Source organism: Pseudonaja textilis, chromosome 1, assembly GCF_049901715.1.
Source record: "Pseudonaja textilis isolate UNSWEBS1 chromosome 1, rPseTex1.2, whole genome shotgun sequence".
Lineage (NCBI taxonomy): Eukaryota > Metazoa > Chordata > Lepidosauria > Squamata > Elapidae > Pseudonaja > Pseudonaja textilis.
This window is the reverse complement of record NC_141990.1, coordinates 292,058,321-292,083,362: the sequence shown is the minus strand read 5'-3', so window position 1 is coordinate 292,083,362 and position 25,042 is coordinate 292,058,321. Positions and strand designations below refer to the sequence as shown.

Sequence of the window (25,042 nt, the reverse complement as noted above, 5' to 3'; positions counted from 1 at the left end):
ACACAATCTCCGTGGCACCCCACGCTCTTTTCTGCTCCTGATGCCAAAAAAACTGGGTTTCTTTGCTCGAAAATGGCTGGTTCTGCCCCGACTTGCCATAACTTCGCAAGGGCTACCAGGTATCGCGTCACAGGCGAAGAAGAGTACAGAGTCTTCTCGATGCGGGACCCTCATTTCCTGTACACACTTTTGTTTCCACCCCACCCCACCATCCCCGCCTCCAAGGGCTTCACTAAAGCTGAACAGCGAACACCTTTCCAGCCCAATTCGATTGCCAGCCACTTCTATTGGTCACTTCAAACCTTTTCCCCAGATTGTCATTTGCAACCCGTAACGTCGATCAAAATGTCTTTTTTCTTACTCCCCCCATCGTCCTCCCTCCGACTCCTCCCGCTTGCTCTCTCTCTCTCTCTCTCTCTCTCCCCCACCCGCCCACACTCCTCTCCGTTTCCAACCTAAGAGAAAAGCGCGCGTCCTTCCTACAGGTAGTAAGCTCCAGCGCTCGGCACGTCCCGTCGTCCTGTTACAAGATTGGAAGGCTCGAGCGCGCGAACGCGAGCCGTGGCGCGCCTTCGCTTCTTGCTTTTCGACCTTCGGAGAGAAACAAAAACAACACTTGCCAAAGCTGCCGGTTTAAGAACTCGCTTTTACACGCTTCCCAACGAAATAGAAACTCTTGGGTGGCGGCGGCAAAGAGCAGCCGCCACCGGGGAAAAAAAGGAAAAAAAATACTCGCGACGATCAGAAGCCACAAAAGCCACTGTTGCAAAGCAGTTCCGTCCCGCTGCTACTATCGGCTGGCTGACTACTCGGCCGTCCCGGCAGGTTGTGAACGGACGGCGGCGTGTTTTTTTTGTTTGTTTTCCCCAGAGAAACTGGGGAAGGAAGGAAGGGAGGGAGCTGATCGCGCGTTCCTCCCCTCTCTCGCCCAGGGGGAGGGGAAAGGAGATGAACCTCGCATTGTTCCCCTAAGCGGGCGACTCCTTCTGGGCCATGGGCTCCGCGCCTTTGTTCCCAGGCTGAGCCCTTTTCCCAGCCGCCTCTCCTGCTTTCGGATCCAAAGCAAACGCGGGGCTTTTCCTCTGAGGCAAGATGGATGTGACCGTTTCCGAGCTCCTGGAACTCTTCCTGCAGAGCCCTTTGGTGACCTGGGTGAGTTTGCAAAGCGGCCTGGCTTTGGCAGAACCGTTTTCTGGGCAGCGAAGGGCGCTCCGAGCGCTGGTCCGGGCTGGCGGGGCGGCGGGGAGAAATGGGGGAGAGAGAGAGAGTTTGGGATGGGACGAAAGCGCTTCCCTCGTGGCGCACCGGGCCGGCCACCTGGGAAAGCGCGCTGTCTGGCCAACGAGAGGGGCAGTGAATTGGGTGCACCGAGCGTCAAAATTCAGGCTGTGCCTTGGTCGGGTGAGACTTTTCTCTGACCTTCTGAGGGGGAGCAAGTTAGTTGGACGTGCTGGGGAAACGGTTATTTCAGCGGAAATCAATGAGAAAGGTTGGTTTCTCCGGTCCCGTAAGTTAATGCCAATGCAATAACTTATTGGCAATGTTGGACTACCCTACCCGGATCAAAAGCCAGGCGGAGGGCAGAGAGCAAAAAGCTCTGGTATTGTTGGAAGTGCCGCTTTTTGGTCCTGAAAGAAAGTCGTTTCTGTTTTCCTGTCGATATGGCAGCAAGGTGTCAGGCACGGGATTGAAAGGGGGAGCTCCCCCCCCTCCGTTTTTTTTAACTAGATAGGCTTCTGCGTTGGAAATACATGACTATATCAAACCTTGTAAGGAAAAATATTTTCATAAATAGAGAAATCTTGTGTAAATCATTAACGACTTTGGATTAGTCATTATGTGCATTGCATTTGAACACTTTTGTAAGACTGTATTTGATTGTAACTTCCTTTATACTGCCTCCTGTATTGTAGACTCTCTCTTACATTAGAACCATGGGTGTGCATGCATGCTTCATTGTTGTACATATGACTTTTATGTGGGGTGTGCTAGCCACTTTGCAAAAGTTTTACTTGTACAAGTATATTGCTGCATTGCATATAGACATATATCCCAATTTGTTTTCTGGTCCAGGGATAGAATTTTACTTGATTAATCAGTTTCCTTTATGTTAGAAGGAAGTGGGCCCACTTAAGAGAAAATGTTTCTAAGGTTGGTGTTAGGACCCAACACATTTTAAGGACACCATAGATTTTATAAAATATTGAAATCATTGGAGCAGATGGAAGAATGATGATTTGTAGATAGGCATTTAATTTTCAGGTGTTTATACAAAACTTGCTCATTTGCAAGGGAGCATAAAACCAATAGCATATGCTACCTCTGATGCCAGGCTTATTCATGTATTATCTCTTCATTTGATTTCAGCAAAACCAGAAAGTCCCTGTACCAAACCAGCATGGTCATACTTTGGGAAGAAAGGAAAAACAAATCAAACTGATACGACCAAATATTTTTGCTCTGCTTTTTGTAGCCAAGCATTCTATATTATAGATTAAACCTGATTTTATTACATGGTGGAAAAATAATGATAACAGATTAGTGAAATTCCCTTAAATAGTCCTCATAAAAATATACACAATACTGAATGAAATAGTTTATGCATTTCTCCTGGTTGTAGTTCTTGTTTGCAGGAAATTCTTATTCCAAAATTCAGTAACTTACCTGCAGTCTGACTTCTTGTTCCATGTTGTGACATGTATAGATCAGGCTTCTATAGAATCTGATATGGAAGCTCTTAACTTAACAGGAGCAAGATAAGTGTGCTGTGTTATAAGGTTACATTGGAAGAAACCAAACATCTTTATATTTTAGCAGAATTGTTCTGCTTATAAGCGGCTAACAAAAAATTTACGATAAACAGATTCTTTTTAAGGAGTAGTCGGTTGTCTTGGTCTCTGTGAAGAATTTAAATGAATTTAAATGAGCAAAGATCTTGGAAGAAAACTAGATCTGGCTCAGATGAATTTTGAATGGATTTATAGTAGAGATAGAGAGCCAGTTTTGGTATAGTGGTTAAGGCATCGGGCTACAAATTGGGAGTCTGTGAATTATAGTTCCACTTTGGCCATGAAGCCACCTAAGTGACCTTAGAGCAGTCACTTTCTCTCAGCCCTAGGAATGGCAAACCATTTCTGAAAAACCTTACCAAGAAAACTGTAGGGTTATGTCCAAACAAGCTCTGAGAATCAAACATAATTGAACTGGGGGGGACGACAGCGGAGATAATCATGGACATTTCTTTTTCTGTAAAAGAAAAACGTTTTGTGTACCTTCACCTTATCACTACTAGTACGGCTGCAGATATCATGGGTAAAATAACAAGGAGAGTGCACATATCTGAATAAATGGGATTCCTGTTCTAATATAGGAGAGATGTGGATTCTTCAGATCAGAGGTCTCCAATCTTGGCAACTTTAAGCCTGGCGGACTTCAACTCCCAGAATTCCCCAGCCAGTAAAGTCCTCCAGGCTTAAAGTTGCCATTGCTGGAGATCCCTGCTTCAGATCACTCTTAATAGCTGGAGAATGAAGCTGGAGAACAGAACCAAGCTTTTTTGTTTTTGCCACCAGAAGGAATATGATAACCATTTTCACGATTAGTTTATAACCTTCGAATTATAATTCAAATGAATATAAACACGCAACTTCCACAACAAAATTAGTAAGTATGTTTCATCTTTTGAAAGCATTTTCTAAAATGTTTTATTTTATGTTTTCTGGCAGGTAAAAACATTTGGACTACTAGGGAGTGATAACGAAGACAAACTCACAGTGTATATGAATCTAGCAGATGGAGTCTTCCTGAATAAAATAATGTTGCAAGTGTAAGTTACCCCAGAAGAGCAAATGGCTTTTAAATTTTATAAAATATATCTGCATTGGAAATCACCGAGACTAAACAAATAACCTGTTTCTAGATAGGTAGTGTAGTGTTTTTTCCTCTTTGGAAAATTTGATGAAGAATCACTCCTAGCTTATGTTTGGTTTTGGAACGCTTTTTGTTTTATGTTATATATTTAGCAAATTTAAAGAAGAACAGCATATAAAAGATAATCTGTTCTATTGTGCCAGTTATTAAGCAAAAGGGAGCTCTTGTTCCATAACATTAGAGCACATCCTGACATACACATGGTCTCTTATGAAAATCTTGATACCTCTAGTTAAAGATTTATAAAAAATGGGAGGAGAAAAGTTTCCAACTGAGAGCTTGGAGAACACTTGATGCTTAACCTAGAACAGTTTTATTCCAAACCACCCGCCAGAAACTTTGAACCAGCTGCTCCCATTGTTCCTGATTTGTTAATTGGGCTTATAGAAAATAGAAACTGAAACTTTTGGAAGTATCCAGTTGTGAGAAAAACTGGTGTGGGTAATAGTGTGCTTGATGATCATAAAACTAAGCTATAATTTAGAAGTTGGGAGTGGAGTCATATGGCTTTTGAAAATAATTTTTTAATTTTTAGATGGAAGATCCCAGTGACATTTATTTCCCCCAACCCATGCATATTAGAAATCGAGTACATAAAGGGGATTAGGACTCCTGTCCGTCCCCAGGATGACTCTGAAAATTGAGCAGAGAGGGATAAAATTTGGAGGAGAAGAGAAAACAGCAAAATAAAGATCAAGGTCAAAATTGGGCTGGATCCAGCTGGGAGCTGCAGCGCATCATTAACTGTTGAGGCGCCTGAGTGCTTGCTGAGAATAGTCTCTCTGCTTCCTCCTTCCTGGTCACATGACCTAGACGGGGGCTGACCTTAAGGAATCATAAAGATTTTCATATGCTAAGCCCGCTTCCCTTATTATTTTTGTCAAGTATATTTCATATACTAGTGTCTTGTATATGTAAGAAGTGTCGTGAACATGTCCATTTTTTTTTAAAAAAAAGATTTTATTGAATTTACAATTTAAAAACACATCGACAATACATTTACAAAATAGAAAGAGAACGGCTAGGGGGAAAGAAGGAAAACACCCGGCCTAACACACCGGATAAAGGCCGGTTGGGGGGAAGAGAAAAGATATAGAGGGAGAGAGGGGAAGGGAAGGGGAGGGAGAATAGGGTAGAAAATACATTTTAAGAGTTACATTATTTATCAAGCATAGAAGTTTCACAAATTAGAAATTAACCTAAAATGGTAACGGATAAGAGACTAATTTTCCCAGGGGAAATTTTAATTTGTGCATAAGTCATTTTTTTTTACCTCCGTTAAGCCTGCCTTTGACCACATCTCTTCCTGTTGCAGAGTTTATGGCAGGATGAAAAAAATATCTTCCATTTCAGTTTCATGCTTGAGTTGAAACAGGCATTTTTAAAAGAGTCTTGAGTAATATAGTTTTCTCAAGCCTGGAGTTTTCTTTAAAGATGTCCTGATTCTGTTCTTATTGCCCGACATGCCCACCCATCTGAAAAGTTCATTGATTTCCAGAAATGAACATTTTACACAGATGTGACATGTGTTTAAAACAGGGACTGTTGGAGCAGCTCAACAAAGCTGGTTTTCTTCTTCCGTTACAGAAGGGATTTTTTTAAAAAAACAAAACAAAACCAGTGTTGGCAGAATGCCCGGTTGTGCCTCAAGATCAATGAAACTAAAACCTTTATCCAGTAGGGTTGGGTCTGTTTAGCACAAAACCAGAATGGCAGCATTTGTGTACAGTCCAATCTAGCTTCCCTGTAAGGGGATCATGGTGATGGTGTGTGACCTTTCTGGCTAGCTGTTCAGGCTTTTCAAAGTACTTATTTCTCCACTGTGAAGCACAGGTTTTTCTTCCTCTTCCTCGTTTCTTTTCTGTGTCTGACCTTTTAAAATAAGAATAAACCTCCACCCACCCACCCCGGCAAGTCTGTTATTAAGGTCTGTGATTAAAAAAAATCAATACATTGTTGCATGGTCTTTTGCAAAATTTGACAGCACGTTTTGCAAGATTGTGGGGTTATTTTTTAGAAAACAGGTATATTCTTTTGGCATGTAGCTACACCTTGTGGTTTTTCCCTTGAGTCTCAAAAATTATTCTGATAATTATCTGAATGTGAGTTTTTTGCTGTTAGCATAGTAAAAATGGCAGAGTACACATTACTTTGCTTCTTTGAATAGAATATAGTTATTCAAGCTGTGTTTGAATAGCATATACTGTTGTAATGCAGATTATTCATCCATGCTATAAGTAGAAAGCTGTAAAAAAAATTATCCCTCATCTAAGATGTTCTATAGCAGAGGTGTCAAACTCGCCTTGTCACGGCAGCATCACATGACGTATTGGGACTTTTTTCCGCTTTGCTAAACCAGGTGGGGCCAGCATGTGACGCATCCGGCCCATGGGCCGCGAATTTGACACCCCTGTTTTACAGCTTGAGGGAGACCTTTAATGTACGTTTCTGGCACTTTTTTTTTCTGCCTTCCATATGAGTGTTTTCCAGCAGGTTGTTTCCCAAAAGGAACTGCTTGAGTATCTCTCATCCAGTATTGAGATGGCATGATCTGTCCATTGGTTCTGTGTTCCCATCAGCAGTGTGTGAACTGATGGTAGACATTATTTAGACAATATCAGTGCCTAGTACTTTATCTGACCATCCAATGCCTAATATTCTACAAAGATAAGTCTCATCGAAATGGGTGAACTGTTTTGCAGGAATGAGTCCTTGCTTCCAGAAATACTGGAATAACTTATTGAGCTTCTCTATAAATACAGGACCACAACTTTGTGTATCTCTACAAGTATGGTATCTACCCCCAGAGCTTTGTCAAAAGAAAGCTGGCTGACAGATACTCTCCATGTCAACTTGGGGAATCCTTCCTATTGCCTCATCATTCATAAATGACAGTCAGTGCCTACCAACCATATTCCTTAGTGGCAGAAATTTTGGTCCCATTTAGGGTCACTGAGCAAGGACTGGCTGTGGTATAATCTAGCAGCATACTTTCAAGAAGACTTCCGTAGGTTGTGATGACTTTAGATCTCTTAAGGAGACTCATTTTTTCAAATACAGTAACAAATTTAAATATATATGATAGAAAATTTGAAACAATAATTGATACTGGCAGTCTCCCCACATACACACACACTGAATATGTTTTTCTGTTGCAGTTAATCAAGGAAACTATTTTCAAGAAGCTGATCTAACCTGCAAAAATTGCACTTCCTGTTGAACTTAAACCACTTTCAAGTCCTTTTACCTATTTGTTGACTGGCTACATACAGGAGCAAATTGTGCATGATCATTAATTGTAGAAATAGAGTAAGCTCTAGGTTCAATAGTCCTCTGTTTAGCAAGTGTCAGGTACAGTGAAGATATTTTCCTTCCAGAGTCTCGCTTCCATTTAACAGACTGGGAACCTATTAAATTTGAGGAGGGGGTGTCTATTAATTATAGGGTTTATTCCATAAATGGTTTTGTTGCAAATGATGTACTTATGACTATGACATAATTACACAAAGACATAACTTGAGGCAAAAATATGTAAATTTGGATTTAATGGACATTACCGCCTTTTGAATGATCTGTTAAACACTGTAAAGATTTTGCTATAACAACACCAGCTGTGAATTAGACCTTTCATGCTTATTCCACTCCTGACAACTTTTCTGAGTTTATTTATAGCCATACTTTAACTTTCAGTAAATTAATGTCCAATCTATACCACATTTTTAGTTTATTACAAAGAATTGTGTTGATTTTGAGTACTTAGGATACTATAATTATTAACTATTTAAAACGTAATAAATAAATGGTATAAATAAACCAACCTGCCCAGAGTTGGTTGAAAGCTCGGTGGCTACAAAAATGTTTTAAATACATACATACATACATACATACATACATACATACCATACATGCATACATGACTATAGTAAATTGAGTTCTAGGGCAACTATAGATTAGCAGTCCTAAATTAACAGCCACATTAATTTACCAAATGATTTCCTAATCTCAGTACAAATTAAATTATATTACCTTTCAAAGGAATATCATGTGTTGTATTAAATGTGTTTCAGCCAGTAAGATGCTGTTGGGCTCAAAATCCCAGCAGCCCCAGCCTGGAGCTCATAGAAATCTCCCCAAGGTCTAAAGAACATTAAGCAATAAATCAAGAAGCACAAACCAGTAACTTGAAATCTTTTTTATTGGATTATTGGATTATTAAATTTGTTATAAATTGATAAAATAAATTTGTTTATTTTATAGCCGGTATCCTTAAGTCTGATTCAATTTGACCTGATAGTGTGAATTTCAATAATAACACTTTGAAACCCATGTGAACCTGTATTAGGAATGCAGTAATAGCATCTTGTTAACGGCCCAATCCTGTTCCTTGTTTTTGTGCAATGATGTGTCTTCAGGAGGTATGCATTACTTTACCAAAACGGCATTGTTCTACCTCTTGAGGTTTGTAATGGCATGAACTAACCTTCCTTTTCTGATTGCTGGAGATTGATTCTTGTTTACGCTCTTCATTTAAGGTAGTATTTTCTGCCCTATCTGTGTTTTCTTTGATCTTGGTTGAAAATTTATACCCAGATTGTTACACCCCACCCCACCCCCCAAAAACCCCTCTTTCTTTGTTTACTTCTGACCAATATTCATGGCATAGGGCCTGTTATCTGGAGGAATACACATCTCTGTACATCCACATAGACATGTCAAGTCCCCTCAATGGCTGCTATGTTGTAGGACTAAGGGAGTACAGCTTCTGTGTTGCTATTTCCACCTTTTGGAACAGCCCCCTCTATTGTCTTAGTTCCAGATGGCCCTTAAGACCTGGTTCCAAGTCTGGTATAAGTGTTCTTGTGGAATTGCATAGTTTGATATGAGCTATATGGTGGCCTAATGTGAAGAAGCTCGCCTCCCACTCAGAAGGTTGAGGGTTCAATCCTAGGTAATGGCAGATCTTTATCTCCTGGGGTGCAAAGAAAAAAAATCTGTGAACCTTGCATGGTGTCAGGAAGGGCATCCAGCCAGTAAATGCTTAACTCAATTTAGTCACCCCCACTCTACCCTGAATAAAGGGATTACAGGGTTGTAAAATGGAGAGTGTTTTTAATTGTATAATCTGATGTAAAGCGGTCCAGAATGGCTGGCCATAACAAATTTAATAATCATATAATCCATAAAAAAAGATTTCAAGTTACTGGTGATAGATTTGTACTTCTTGATTTATTGCTTAATGTTCTTTAGACCTTGCGGAGATTCCTATGAGCTCCAGGCTGAGGCTGCTGAGATTTTGAGCCCAACAGCATCTTACTTTCTAGTCAAGTATATCGATTGGTACTTAGTATATGGAGCCCACCTATAGTGTTATAACTGTGGTTGTCAAATGGATTTTTTTTTTAACCTATGCCCAGCAACAGATATGATATAAAATGACAGGAAGTATATTTATTTTTGCAGAAGGTTCAAAGTTTACATAGAGGTTTCTCCTAATTACCCTTAATTACCTTAGGTGGATCTGGCTGAATGTTACTAGTCAAAGATCATAAAGTGATCACCATAGTAAAATGGGGAAATTTGAATTTGAGTTTCCTCAATCTAAGTCAGCACCTGAGCCACTGCAGTACTCTAGTGTACTATTATACAGTACAGCAGTATTCTGGTATATTAATGTACATACCACATTCGGATCTGGATTATTAGAAGAGTTGGTCTTTTTTTAAATCTTCCACTTTCAAAATAATCTGTATAGAATACCTTTGGGAGCCCGTAAAGTATGGTTGCCTTTCTACGATATCTTTGTGTTAACTACAAGAATGGGTTGGGAAAAATCTTGTTAGATCTTTAAACTGAGAAAGCAATTCTTACTGTCTCATAGAAAAGGTTCTATGGTGGTACAAAATTGCTCAACACAGAATAAAAAGCAGTAAGTAAATTGATACCTGTAAGACAATCTTCTAGCCCTCCAGTGTTTCATAGTCACTTGTATTGTGATAGTATCAGTCCTTAATCTTTTATAAATAGTTCCCAGGTGGTAAGCTGAAAAACCTAAAACTCCTTTATTGTTTCAGAAGAAGAGGGTTGTTAAACTATTTGAATAATGATTTATTTTGTTTATCATTAGGAATTCCAACTTTTCGGAATTTTTTTTTTAAAGAGTCTTTGACTTACTGGAAAATATCCATGAATTTACGCTACATGGAAGATGATTAGTTCTCAGTGTGTACTATAAAGTAGTTGAGACAGGATCATAGGTTCTTGGATTCCATTCAAAGGTTACTCATCGAACAACATGGCCATCATTTTTTTCAAGGTTTAACATAAGATTAATTGTGTACTATGAACAAATGTGCTGCTATACATAGTTGTGTGGGTTCCATAAAACAGTGCCAACTGGAACCAAATGACTAAGATGTGCTAAATAATGCTGGATCCAAAATGTTCTGAGGTTACCAGTTGTCTTAACATTAGATAGCAATAGCACTAATACTTATATGGCACTTCACAGTGCTTTACAGTCCTCTCTAAGCGGTTTACAGAGTCAGCATATTGCCCCCAACAAGCGGGGTCCTCATTTTACCCACCTCAGAAGAATGGAAGGCTGAGTCTGTCTTGAGCCTGGTGGGATTTGAACTGCCAAAATGCAGGCAGATAAAAGATAGATGCTTTGAACTTCTCAAAGCCCCACTGTTGTCAGTATAGTACTCAGAGTAATTAATGTTGTGAGTGATACAGTATGATTTAGCTATTGCCTAGTAGTATCCATGGAATGAATGAATAAATGAATGAATATAGATTTAGTTAGTTAGTTAGTTAGTTAGCTAGCTAGCTAGCTAGTTAGTTAATTCACATGGGACTTCACATGGGACTTTAATGGAACCTAGTAGACCCTGCATGGGCCTGTTTGAAATAAAGGCTGGCTTTCTATTCTTATCATCTTGATTTGAGCAGAAAGGCTTGATGTAAATATAATAGTAAATTTTATTTGCAGAAAAGTTTACTTTCTCCTTTTCAGGCATAGCTGGAACAAGGGTACTAGAATATATTTGCAAATGATTCGCCATACAAAGAATTCCTTGAAATATATATGCACTTGGTTATAAGATTATCTAATTATGCATTAAGTTCTTAGAAATGCATATTGCAAATTGAAGTTTGTAACTTCTCTCTGCCAGTGTTATTGTGAGTGCTTGTATAACAGCTGCCCCTTCCTAAAATTGCCAACACATTTGGAGATCTTGATAATATAAAAAAGCTTTTTATGCCATTTTATATTAGATAGATGGGGGATTCTGGAAGTTGAAGTCTACCCACCTTCAAGTTGCCATGGCTGAGAAACACAGAGATATCTTATTAACTTATGTATTGAAATGTCAGTTAGTATTGATGTTTAATACAAATATTAGACGTATTTGCTTTTTAGAATATTTTCCACTATGACATGATATTATTTGAAGCAATCAAAATTGGCTATCGGAAATAATTTATTATGATAGGATTATATCAGCAGAAGCTGAATTGTTTATATTGGCTCCTCATTCGGTCCTGTGTTGTGCTATTGTGTTGCATTCTTGTTTTCCCATCTCAGTACTGTCAGCCATCTGAGTCTGTTGAAAAGCCAGCAGATCCCACAAATGCACACATTGGAAAATATGGGTGATCCTTTGAAGCATGCTCTCTGCTTGTTAATTTTTTTAAATTCTTTTTATTCATATTCTTCAGATAGCTTTTCCTGATGTGATGAAAAAGACATATTCCTAATCCTGAAGGTTTAGATTGAGTTGAATTTATTTACTGAGAGTTTAACAGCTTGAATTAAGGTTGTACATATTTTGAAAATGATTTGGAAGAAATACTTCTGAATCTGTAGGTGTGCTATATTAGCAAGCACTTTTTTCCCTGCCTTCAACAGGATCCTGGAAATGAGCTAGTTTTAAAAAGTTGACTCCATAATGTACTTGCATCTTTAACGTAGCTCTTTGAAACTGATTTGAATGTTTTAGATTGCACAAAATCCTGAAATAAACTTTAGCTGTTTTAATAGTTGCAGTGATGTGCCACACTTGTGCTTTCAAGTTTCAGACCACTGCTTCTAAGTCATGTTAGAAGTATTCATACTCTCAGCCAAAATGTTGGAAGCTCCTATTCCAATTAGGAAAAAAATCTATAGGGTAAAATTATAATTGTGGTCTTGTTAACATGAAAAGCCTGGAAGCAGAATATTCACTTGAACCTCACTCCATATATATATAACTTTTTATGTCATCCTTTGTTAATGATAGTCTGTCTTAATATGAAAAAAATGCCAAACAGACAAATTTCGTAGATATAATTTATATTGATAATAGAATTAATATAAGAATAGATTAAACTTGTATATCTTAAAACAGTATTGTTGGTGAACTTTTTAATGGCTCATCAAGTAATATAAACAAAAATTAATCATAATGATAGTGTGTTCTTGCTTGTTACCATCATTCCACATCAAGAGAAATCTGACTTGGTAATTGCTTAGAGTCAGTTTAATTGCAGTGGAATAGACGTTATAATTAGTCATTTGAAAACCGTGAGATTCAGTACGGATATTATTTGCCATCCCTTCCTTCCCAGGGTTCTCTGCCTGTTCTTTTCTTGCAAAGTTCAGCACAGACAGAAGTTGTTTTAGAAGCTAGAGCTGTGCAGAGACTTGGGAGAAGATGCTTCAGAGTTTGCAAAAATGCAACTGTGACACATTTCTGTATCTTATAAAACATCTTCTGTCCTGTGAATTATTTCCAAAGTGCTATACATCCCATTAGATGTCGTATATTCTAGAAATGTAAACCTTTGGCAGCACATAAAATAAGTAACTTGGAATACTTTAAGGACAAATAAGTTTTATGCAGCAGGAGCTGAAATAAAAATCAAACTGATTTTTAGTTAGAATGGCGTGCAGCAAAATTGCAATAAAGCAGAATGTTAAATATTGCCCAATCAGTTAGTAACCAAATGAATGGTGTCAGTTTAAGATGTAGGATTTGACTAATTTGCTTCTTTTAGAATAGAATAGAATTCTTTTTTTCCAGGAAGGATAAGACATTCTCCCCCTCCCCCCATGACCAAAGGCTATTAGATCAACCCACGTGAACCTTGCATGTTGTAGTCAACTGCAAATGTTTGTACTTCTCCCATCCATTTTTGTAGCCCCTTAGTGTTTAGTGTTATATTTTCTGTTATTTTGTGTGGTGGTCCAGATGCTGGCCTAGAACCCAGGAAACTGAGTTCTAGGCCAGTTGGTAACTTTGGGCCAGTCATTCTCAACCCAACCCACCTCATAGTAGTTGTGCAGAAAATAAGAGGAAGATTATTAGGTCCATTTGCTGCTGCTGCTGCTGACTTTAGAAGTTGTGGCTCAGTCTTGAAACTAACTTAGAAAAAGGAGATTTATAGGAATTCAAGGGTGTCCTATGGCTTTCCTAGCTATTTTTTCTAAAAAGAGTAATATTGCATTCGGTATCAGTTTGCCTTACTGGATCTAGAGTAACGTTTCCAGCCTTGGGGGCCACCAGTAATAGAGATGGAAGAAAGCTTGTGATATTTACAAGGGACTGCTGCAGTGCAGTGAAGAGCTTTAATGTTACACTTGACTTCTGTTTATTTTTCTTCCATATGCCAGCCCCTGCTACTGTTATTAAAATGTACTTAATGCTCAGAGTGTGAGTAGCCCAGCACCTGCTAATACTTAACGGATAGATTTAGCAGCTGTTCTGAGACAGCTTTGCAATAATCCATAGAGGTTTCTTCAAACATCTGCTAGAAGGGCCCTGCCAGCAGCTGCATTTTTGACAGCAGGAGAAAAGGCAGGGGGAAGAAATGAACCACAAATAACTCTATCTGGTTGCAAAATTGGTGAATATGTGCAGCCTTAAAATAATCCATCTTAGATCTGATCAGATGCCCCTCCTTGCTAATAACCAAGGAGGGGCATATGAAGAGAACATTTTGCTCCAGTTTGTGCTGGGAGGGGTATGACAGATGCAAACTTTTATGTGGAGACCAGCTGGAAAGGGTAAAACCTCAAGTATTCAAGCTCTAGGTCAGGGGTGTCCAACCTTGTCAACTTTAAGACTTGTGGGCTTCAACTCCCAGAATTCCTCAGCCAGCAAAGCTGGCTGAGGAATTCTGGGAGTTGAAGCCCACAAGTCTTAAAGTTGACAAGGTTGGACACCCCTGCTCTAGGTGGTGGTGCCGCTGACTCCTTTCCAAAACAGGTCCTGGCCATCCTCCTCCCTCCCTACTTGTATAATGCCTGAGTTGTGCTTGCTTTCTGCCAGTTCCCTCTGCCACAACCATTGCCTCCAGGCCCTGTTGGAGCAGGTCAAAAGGCAATAGTACCCATAACCATGCAAGGAAACACCAGTATAGCTAGCTTCCTTGGTCACTGGGATGCATTGCACCCATTACGCAGCATAGGCATGAAATGAAGTTAGAAGTTACTTATTTTCACATCTTTCCTTTCCTTGAAAATATATCCAATAAATAAAACACATAACCTACAAATAAAATACACATACTATTCAAATTAGAAGTTTAATTATATATTAAATGCCACCAAGATAATTCAGTAATTCCCACCTTTTGATACTACACTTCTGACTAGTAATGTCAACACAATAACAGTTAAACATATTTAATAAAAAACAGACAAAAGCACATCATTTGAACACAAAGCCAATTATCTTATTACCTGTGGACATAGTATAAAGACATAGTAACATAGTAACTCTGAAGGTACACCGCAGATATAATTAATTGGCAATGACTGATTATTATCATTAAACAGTACTTATAAACATATCATTTACTGTTTATCTGTAAAACCATGGAGACAATATTAAAGTGTTGGGGGCCTCAAGTTTGCCCATATTGCATCCCTGTTGTACAGACTCATCGCCTCCCAGTTTCATTCAGGGGTGCAATTCAAAGCACTGGCTATCACCTTTAAAGTCAGGAGCAGGATATCTGTGTGACTTCCTGTCCCTGAGAAATATCATCCCATCCTATCAGAATGAATAAAGTGGACATGCTTCAGGTCCTTTCCCTTAAACATTAGCATTTTGTGGGCCTTTTCCATTACAGTCTCTTCTTTATGGGGAGGACCTCCTCCTGGAAGATTAACAGGGCCCCAACCCTTTTAATTTTCAGGAGAGCATTTAAAATGATAATATTTTATAGGCTTTGGGATGGGGCAGTCTTCTGACATTAAAAACTCATACTTCAACTCATTCTGGCCAGAGAATTCTGGGAATTGTCCAATCATCTTAAAGTTGGCAACTGGGATAGAATAGGATAACTTAGAGTAGGAGAGAATGTTCATTGTCTCTGGGAGGTATGGCTGTATTGCCAGACATTTTGTTTCGCTTTTCGGTTTTTAGCTTTCATTTGGTGTTATATTCTTAATTGTAAGCCACCCAGAGTTTGATTTAAGTTGGGTAGCTAGGCAAATGTTTTAAATAAAATCATATGAAATACACATTTTAATATATTGCTATTTTTATGGAGAGAAGGGCCCATCAGAGCAAAAGTGTCAATAAAAGTCATAACCTGTCTGTGATTGCCTTGTGTAACTCCTTCCTACAGCTTTAGCCTATCCCATCTGGCTATGGAGCCATACTTCTCACCCTAAAGCTAGAAGGGAGGAGTAGGAGCGCTGGTGTGGGCAGGCCCCAGCTTGAGCTGAGATAATGCCAAGTGGTGCAAAATAACTCCATGAGCCAGATGTTTGAGAATGCTGATATTAATGAGTGGCAGACCCTTGCTTCTTAGAGCAGAGAAGCAAACTCCAGCATCTGGGATGGAATCAAGCCACTTTTTCCATTTCCTTGTCAATAGAAAAGAGATAATATAGCCTTAGCTGTCAAGTTGCCCGGAATGCTACTTTTACTTCTGTATCTAATGCTTTCCTAGTTGATATAGCAGTATGAAGTAAGTCTTTCTCCCTTTTTCAAAGGTTGATTGTTTTGGCATGGTGGATGATAAGAGAAAGGACAGGTATATAAACTACTTCTTGTTCCATATCTTAAAATTGCCCATAACACCTTTGTTCTTCCATTTCACTGTCAGATATGGTGATCCTTTTGGCTAGACTTTAATAAAGCTGAAGTCTCTGAGAGAAAAAAGGAGTTACAAATGTTGGGTTGACAGTCAGTTTTGCTGCTTCACGGCCAAGTTGTATCTTTTACACAGTGAAGCTGCTTTAACAATCTAGATCCCAAAGTTTTAAGTAGTAATCTTTTCCAGACATCTTTTCAAAGCCTGAGGGATCTGCTTTTGCCATCACTTCCTACAGTTCTTTAAATTATTATTTTGCATTTGCATTTGATTTCTGTCATGCAGATGAATTGCATTAAATGTCTCTTAATTACAGCTTTTCTTTTGTTAGTGAATAGCTGCTTTCCTCACTTGTCTGCATACTTAATGCCTCCTGTTAAGATAGTGGCCTGAGGCAGGGCAGGAAAAAGTCCTACTGCTGGGCAGGTCTCCAGCCTCACCATTGATGTAGCCTCTGTAGTTACAACAGCATTTCTTTCTCTATCATCATGGAAATTGAATCTGAATTATGTGTGCTTACTTTGCTCATATTTGTCCAAGCCTGAACGCTTGTAGGGTTTGTGGATATTTTTTATATTATTAGCATAATATAACACAATATATTTTAATATATTAGCAACTAAATACTAACCTGAGTTTGATATATTTTAGTCAGTAGATTTGATGAGTGGCTTATAACAAGAAAGTGTGATTAAGAGGGTTTTGTTTTTTTTTGCATTTATACCCTATCTTTTCTCGTATTATATACTGGAACAGGAATGAGATAGATTACTGATACAAAGTCATTCAGTGAATTTTGTAGCTGTTTGGGGATTTGAACTTGGGTCTTCACAATCAAAGTCTAGCATTCTAACTATTAGATGAAACTTCCAAATATGTTAAAAAACATGGTTTAACTTAAACCCTATTCAAAGTGAATGTCTGCCATGCATTATTATACAAATTGCTCTTAAGCTTTATTACTTAACTAGCTCTATACCTGTGCTTTGCTACGGAACTATATGATCAGGCTTAGTTTTTTGGGGGGTGGGAAGGGGAAAAATTGTACTTCTGCCCACCAGCATCCATCGGTATTCATCTGGTTAGCATCCTCTCAGTGTTTGAGAGAATCAAGAGCTGTTTGGAAACTGAAACAGTATTTGCTTTGTGAGCAAGAAGGAGATAGCAAGGAGCCTGGGGGTGGCTTAGCTCAACTGTTCTGTACTGAAGCTGCTTGCTGCTCTGAAACTGAAACTCCTCCCCTCTGCTTGTGTTTTGCATTTGGAACAGATTTCTTTTCTGGTGGGGAGGGGGAGTAAGAACTCCTTAGCATCAGAGCGTGTTAATAATAATATACAAAATACTAATGCTCTGATAGTCATTTTGAAAAATCCTTTCTTAGTGAGCACCTAGAAGCCAAAAGGAACATACGTGTCAAATTTCAAGTTTGTAGGTTTTCTGGTTCTGGAGATTTTGTGATGATGTGTGAGTGGTATTTTGCTTTTCTTCTATATAGACTACTATTGTGATTAGGTTTTGTGCATTGTAAATATAATTAGCTAGATATAATGAAGATGTCACTTGCCTAATCTATATGCTAATGTTGTGGGATGGTCTAGGACAGTGTTTCTCAACCTTGGCCATGTTAAGATGGGTGGGCTTTAAGTCCTAGAATTCTGGGAGTTGAACTCCACCCATTTTAAAGTGGCGAAGATTGAGAAACAGTGATCTAAGAAGTTATGTTCAGACTGATGTGAACTTGCTCTTCAGTCCTTTCTCAAAGTGGACAATAAAAACCACTATTGCTTGCTAAGTGATTACTAGTTGGATTATTTTTTTAAAAAATCACATTATTTCATCTGCAGACTATATTGATACTATTCACTATCATTAATTTTGATCTAGACAATGACAATGTTACCCAACCCTGTCCAAATCCAGCTGCGTGACCTTGAAGTCTATACATCCCAAACTCACCAAAGGTTGAGAAATAACTGGTCTAGATGACAGCTGCAACCTAAAGTGAATGATATATGAGCCAATATACTGTACATACAGGGTATATAATTAATTATACAACTTGTATGATTTATAGTGCACAGGTGGAAAGTGGAATTTTAAAATGATACACCCATCAATGAAAACTCAGTATATGTAGTGAAGCAAGTACAGGAGGAAAACGATTGTGTCAGCCATGTTAGAAACCATGAAAAGTTGGACCTGTTTTAGTATTTGGATAGGAGATCATCAGGGAATGCCAGGACTCTAGATTAATTTAGAAAGTAGCACAGATATTATGTACCCAGTGAAACTACTGCACTGAGAAAAAGACATTACACTACCAGTGGCATTTCTGAACTATCATCATTCAGTGCCTGCTACAACATTGATATCTTTCAGAAATATCAGACTAGAAACTCTGAGAATTCTTGGAGAGAACAGAAATTATATTGTAGCATATTTAAAGTTGGATGTCCAAGTTCTTCCAATTGCATATGTGTGCTAGTTGGAGGAAGTAGATAAGATTCATGAGTTTTATCTCTTTAACAAGAATTCTATCACTCTATTCTGTTAACCTTCCTAGAAGTTTTGAGCATCAGGTTACAGTGAAGACATTTAAGTCGGGAAATGTTTTAATAATAGTTTATTTAAACTGTTTAATTTTCAAATTGGTGCAACTGTTCTAAATACTAATCTTTTTCTTACAGAGATCCACGGCCAACAAACCAACGCTTCAATGAGCACGTCAACAATGATGTAAACCTACGGATTCAAAACCTCACTATTTTGGTCAGGAACATCAAAACCTATTATCAGGTATATGTATATACACGCATTTATCTGCAATACCATCTGCCAGAAAAATACTATAAACATTTTGTAAAAAGAGAAGACCAGAGATAGCTGTGTTTGCTGAAATTTTCAATTAATGTTCTGATCCTTGAAACATGTTGATGAAAAATCCTGATCCCTATAAAAGTGCAGACATTTGCTTCACAGGAATGATTTGAGAATCTCCATAGACATGCAGCAAATTCACCGTAATCTGTATTACTGGACATTCTTGGCTTTTTTTTTCCTTGGGGAAAAAAAGGAACTTAAAGAAGCTTCTTGGATAAAAAGCTTGAGGAGAAAAAAAACCCCAAGAAAGTCCAGTTGCATTTGGAAAAGCAACTTTGGGACATGAATTTGGTATAATAAAATCTTTTTAAACTCTTATTCATGTAAAGCCTATCTAGAAAAATGATATTTTGGGTAACTAAAGTCTGGTCTATCAAGAATGGTCTATCAGAGCATCCATTGTTGAGCCAGATTCTTTTGATTTCTTAGTTAAATCATTATGTAGCTTGATTTAGACTGAAATGATTACATGGAAAGCACATATCAGTAGCAGATTAAGAATGCGAATTGAAGATTTCCTGTATGTTTTTAGATTGTATAACTGGTTAAGCTACAGACACAGTTTCAGGCTAAACTTTTATAATATGAGTAATGTCAGTCTTTTTTTGTAAAAGTCATGTCAAGTTATATAAAATTTATAACTATTAATTGTTTTTAATGAAAAAGCCTAATGTCGTCTAAAATAGAACCTACGTAAATAGATTCCTCTGTATGGAGGTGGCATTGGCAGTTTAAAGTTAAATGAAGTATCATAATGATATGTTATTATTAGCTAGAGCAAATCACTGGTCCTTATCTAACATTTTCTGTTCACCTGGATGAGCACATCTAGAGCTTGAACATTATTTTATGGTTGAACAGTCTTAAGCTCATACCACTCAAATTATCCAGCAGTGTATACTTTAGTTTCAGATTGATCAGGAAATTAACTACTATAACACACTCTACCATTATTTCACTGACGCTAACACTCAGACTTAAATTGGTGGGGAAATCCTGATATCTGTATTATCTGAAATACAATCTAGTAAATTATAATTGAGCTAATTTGTAATTTTTACTTTGTTTCAACTTATAAAACTTATTCCTGTATAATGTCTTGATAACTTTCTTGGTTACCAGAATGATCAGAATGTGAGTACTAAAGGAGGTATAATTTTAACCTTCAAGAATATTATCTCTATTCAAAATTATATCCTTTAAAAAAGATTTCCTGTAATCTTGTCAGCCCTTGCAGATAAACCAGACAGGAAACATGAGTAGATGAGTTAATTCTACTTTATTGTAAAGCTGCATTAACAGAATCTTGCAAGACTGAAGGCACAAACATCATCTCTTTTAACATCATCTCTTTTAATTACTTGATCCATTAGGGAGGTCTAAGTTTCTTTCTATGACCATTAAGCCAATGAGGACTCCTCCCTCTCTCATCTAATTGTTTCCTAGGAAGCATCTCTCCCCTTCATTCCTCAAGGTCATCCACAAGTTCCATTACATTGGATAGGGATGGATGATGGCCCCAAAGCTGTCACTGTATATAATAGAAGATTGGAATCAAAATTTGAAGCATAATATTGCTCAAATCCAATTGATTTTATTTTTTTAATTTTAATTTAACCTGAATTAAAATTAATTTTTCATTCTAAGTAAGGCCTGACTGACTTGTGTTTGGTTGGGAAACTGTAAGATAGGAGTAGAAGTTGAAAAACCCCCCAAAGAAGGCAGTACCAAGCCATTTTCATGTTATTGTCTAGAAATCTCCATGAATATATTCAGACATTCATCCAGAGTTAAACATGATTCAAAGGTAGTTCTCCTTTTTTCATCTAATTCACATATTTGGGGATGTACCAGTAGTTCTGTAGCCAGCTAACTTTGAAGCTTCCATATTCTGAATTTCCAGTACATTCATATTCTGTTGCCATGGATACTTAGAAATTAACTCTTCCACTTATCACCTACTATATATTGTTATTATTTATTACCAGCTCTTATCAACTGCTTTAAAAGTTTGTTTTAAAAGCATTCCTACAATTATATTTTCAAGCACCACATTCAACTTCTATTAATTATGATTTTTTTTACTAATGAAGAAATTAGGAAAAAATTTTTACAGCTTTGAATATCACACTCTGTGCAAACAATTTTTGTCCATGAAGAAAATATTAGTATGTCTGGGTAGGCTTTTATGGAATTGTCTGCTGATGTTTCATCTTGTTATTCTTTTTTTTCGCTGACTTTACCCTTTGTTAAAGCTCTATGTCTTCCTCAGAATCAATTTATATTCTGCAGAACAATGGTAACCAAGAAAGGCAATATATGCTAAATTCAGTTGTATTAAAATTTGCATTTTCTTGCCTTGTAAAATTTTTACTAATTTCTTCATTAGTAAAAAAAAATCATAATTAAAAGAAGTTGAATATGGTAGTTGAAAATATAATTGTAGGAATGTTTTTAAAACAAACTTTTAAAGCAGTTGATCAGAGCTGGTAATAAATAATCACAATATATAGTAGGTGACAGGTTGAAGAGTTAATTTCTAAGTATCCATAGCAATAGTAGATTAATTTTAATCATATGGAGAACTCCTATTGTACAGTGTCTGGGAACCAGACTATTCTTCATTTGTAGTTTGCATTTATTATAAGTGTTCCCATAATGCAGCAAATGTTGGTCAGCTGATAATATGTTTTGGAGACTCCTAGTTGACTGGACTCTAAAATGACTATAAATTAATTTTGGCCACAGAATTCTGAGCCCCTGAAAAGATTACATGTGTTTTCTTGTTTCTTCCATAGAGTAATTGAGAAAACAGAAATAAGAATGGAGTGATTTAATTTATCTCTCGATCATGAATGCTTTGTATTCCCTGAGTTATGCAGAAAAGCAAAATTGAACAATGGTAATGTGGACCACATTTGTTAAGGAATGACAATCCTGCAGTCAAGATGATTATTTTGCACTCGTGATTGCTATCAAACATCATGGAGATTCCCCTGCACTATTTCTGACCAATACAGAAATGTTGACCTTTATCTCAAGGTCAGCTGAGTTCCAGCATCTTGCCAGTTCCAGGCTGCTGCTCTATTTTTTACAATCTCATAAATCTAGTAAACTGAATAGAAAAATCTTCACTTTGTAATAGCTGGAGGCCCAATAGCAAGATTGGGCATGTTTTTCTTTCTTTATATTCTCTGTCTGTTTAATTATAATTACTGCTTTGTCAAGTTGCTGCCTTTCTCTCCGAAATGGCTTTTTGTTTTTTCAGAGTGCAAATCGGGCATTATCTGAAGCAAATATTTTAAACCCCCCCCTTTTTTTTAAAAAAAAAAGCAAAGTAAAAATATGGAACGTTCTTCAAATTCTGCATCCAGTTTTGTTTCTTGAAAAATTAAATAACACGTAAAACAGTTGTGCCATTTGCTGCTTTCTTTAACTTTTTCTGGGATCTTATTTTTAAAAGAAAACACAGAATTTTTTTAAAAATGCACTTTTATTTTTTTATTTTTTTACTTGCTGGAGGTAAACCGGCTATTATGTGAAAATGTGCTTGATTTAAATTGAACAATAGAAATAGTTTTGGAGGTTCCTAAGCAACAATAGAAATAGGCTGTGTTACTTCCTCAAAGGAAATTTTCACCCTCAATGTATTTGACTGGTGGCATTTTTCCTTTGATTTATTGCTTAGTTGGGCAGAGAAAATGAGACTTTTCTAACTTGTGTTGTTCTGTAGTAGATGAAATTCAAAATTAGTAATTTGTAACAGCTGCTTTATATTTTAACCCTTCATAAGAGAACAGTTTTAGTTTTCCTAATATGTTAACTAGTCCAATGTGATAGAATATCCATATTTAATGTTTTTCAGGATGTATGCATTTTTAAAAAATGCCAGCATGGCTATGGAATCAAGTAGCTCCTTAATAGCAAAGGTTTGGATCAGTAATAGTATACCTTAAGGTTATCAGATCTGTGCTGATTTAATACAGGTATCTCCTAAAAGGCAGCCAAAAATTCAGAGAACCCCTCTCTCTACATTTAGTGGTTTTCAAGAATTTGGAAGCCTTAATTTATAGGTCAACAATACATAAAAATTTGAAGCCATATTCATCACTAACTAGGATATTCTGGTTCTGATTATTATATGCTATTATTACCAGAATAATATATTAATAACATGGCAGGGATTTATAGAGAACAGGGTTATACGCGTAGTCCTCTGCTTAAAACCATTTGATTATGACCATTTGAAGTTACAACAACACTGCAAAAAGAGATTTATGACTATTTTTTACACTCACAATGGTTGCATCATCCCCGTGGTCACATGATCAAAATTTAGGTGCTTGTCAACTGCCACGTATTTATGATGATTGCAATGTCCAGGGTCATGTGATCACTTTTTGCACTCTTCTGGCAAGCAAAGCCCGTGAGGAGGGAGGAGTCACTTAATAACTGTGTTACTAACTTAACAGCTGCAGTGATTCACTTAATAATTGTGGCAAGAAAGGTTGCAAAATGGGGCAAAACCCACTTAACAAATGTCTTAGCAAGATATTATGGGACCAGTTGTGGTCATAAGTCAAGGACTGCCTGTAGGCAATACCCACTAAGCTAGCTGTCAGTTCTTAGCTGTGTTTGATATATGGTGTGTAGTTTGGGCTTTAGTTTTTGCCTCAACCAACAAAATGACCTGGGCCACCTCTGGCTGGCACCATTTACCCCATCTGTTGCCTGATTTGCAGTCATTGAAAAACAGATAAAAACACAGTATTTTGAATCAGAGGCCATATGTACCAAACACAAATTCCTTATGTGTCCAATCACACTTGGCCAATAAAGAATTCTATTCTGTTCTGTTCTGTTCTGTTCTATTCTATTCTATTCTACCTTGAATATTAAATAGGTGCCCTGAAATTTGGCATGATAACCAGGGTTTATTGAACCCAAGACAGGATTGAGATCTTCCTTTAATCCGGTTTAATAAGGCATGTATTCTGCCAACTAAAATTCGCTTTCTGTGGTGTTGTTCCTGTCTGTCAAATTTGATAAACATGAGTTAACACAAATTAATTGCATTGAACTGCAAGAACAAGATAAAAGTAAACTACTTAGACACATCTACAGTATACATAGAACAAATACTGTACAGGATTATGTGGAAGATTGCGCTTGAGATGAGATACAGTTTATAATCTGTATTTAACAAGAGATCTACAATATTGTGGTTACTTGGACACTCATTTGATTAGGAGGGGGAAAGGTCAGTTTGGGGTTAATTCTTTGCTTATTTGGAACAGCTGCATTGAAGGAAAATTTCAAAGGCTCTATTCCCCTGGGAATTACAAACAGCCATGATTAGAAAGTGTGTGTCTCTTTCTAGAAATCTGTTCGCTTAGGGAAAGAGAGCACATTTTGCACGTTCCAAGTTCATGAAATGTTAACATTTTAAACACATCATAACGATCATTCTATTAGTTAAGATTAACATTGTTTTGGGTTAAGCAAACGTACTCCTCTCTGTGTTACCACACTACACTCGCTGTTGGGCCATAATTAGATGTTAGTTGATGCAAACGACAGCAAGTTCCTGTTATTTCTGTTCTTATCACCAGCCAGAGGTCAAGGACAAGAAGAGGGATCCATGAAAGTCCATCACTAAGGAGCCTCCGTTCAACACTCAGAGAATAGCAGATGGTGGGGCAAGGACTAACAGCTTCATTATCTGCACCCGAGCAGCTTTCAGCAGCATCTTTTCTTATTTTTAAGAGATTTTTATAGGTCTGATTCTCCAGAGTCAGGCATGATTCCAGTGACAGAAGTTTTTTTTTTAATTATTATTTATACTTCAAATGTAGCATCTATATGATGTATTTCCAAGGAATTGGTGTCTAGCATTGGAATAAGCAAAATCAAGCACCATTTTATTCCTTTTATGGTTTGTGTCTGTAAAAATATAGTCCCTGGCATTGGAGATCATGATATAAGAAAAGAAAAGATTAAAAAGTACTTTTAAAAGGCTATGTTCCATACACTCAACATTCTGGGAGGAGAGCCATGTGAATCTATGGTAGCTAAACATCAAGAGAAATCTTATAGCATAGAAAAAATAGAAATCTTACAGCATATAGGTAAGTTAATAAGA

General features: G+C 37.4%; 1 protein-coding gene across 4 annotated transcripts in view; it reads left to right on the top strand.

Annotated features, from left to right (window-relative positions):
* Window positions 1–945: 945 nt before the first annotated feature.
* Window positions 946–25,042, top strand: part of CCDC88C (coiled-coil and HOOK domain protein 88C) — an 86,753-nt gene continuing 62,656 nt past the window's right edge. For all 4 annotated transcript variants that reach the window (XM_026713117.2, XM_026713109.2, XM_087922097.1 and 1 more), the window contains exons 1-3: window positions 946–1,152; window positions 3,726–3,826; window positions 18,708–18,816. In XM_026713117.2, the coding sequence (XP_026568902.1) occupies window positions 1,093–1,152; window positions 3,726–3,826; window positions 18,708–18,816 (270 nt within the window). In that variant the 5' untranslated portion in view covers window positions 946–1,092. The remainder of the gene's footprint in view (window positions 1,153–3,725; window positions 3,827–18,707; window positions 18,817–25,042) is intronic.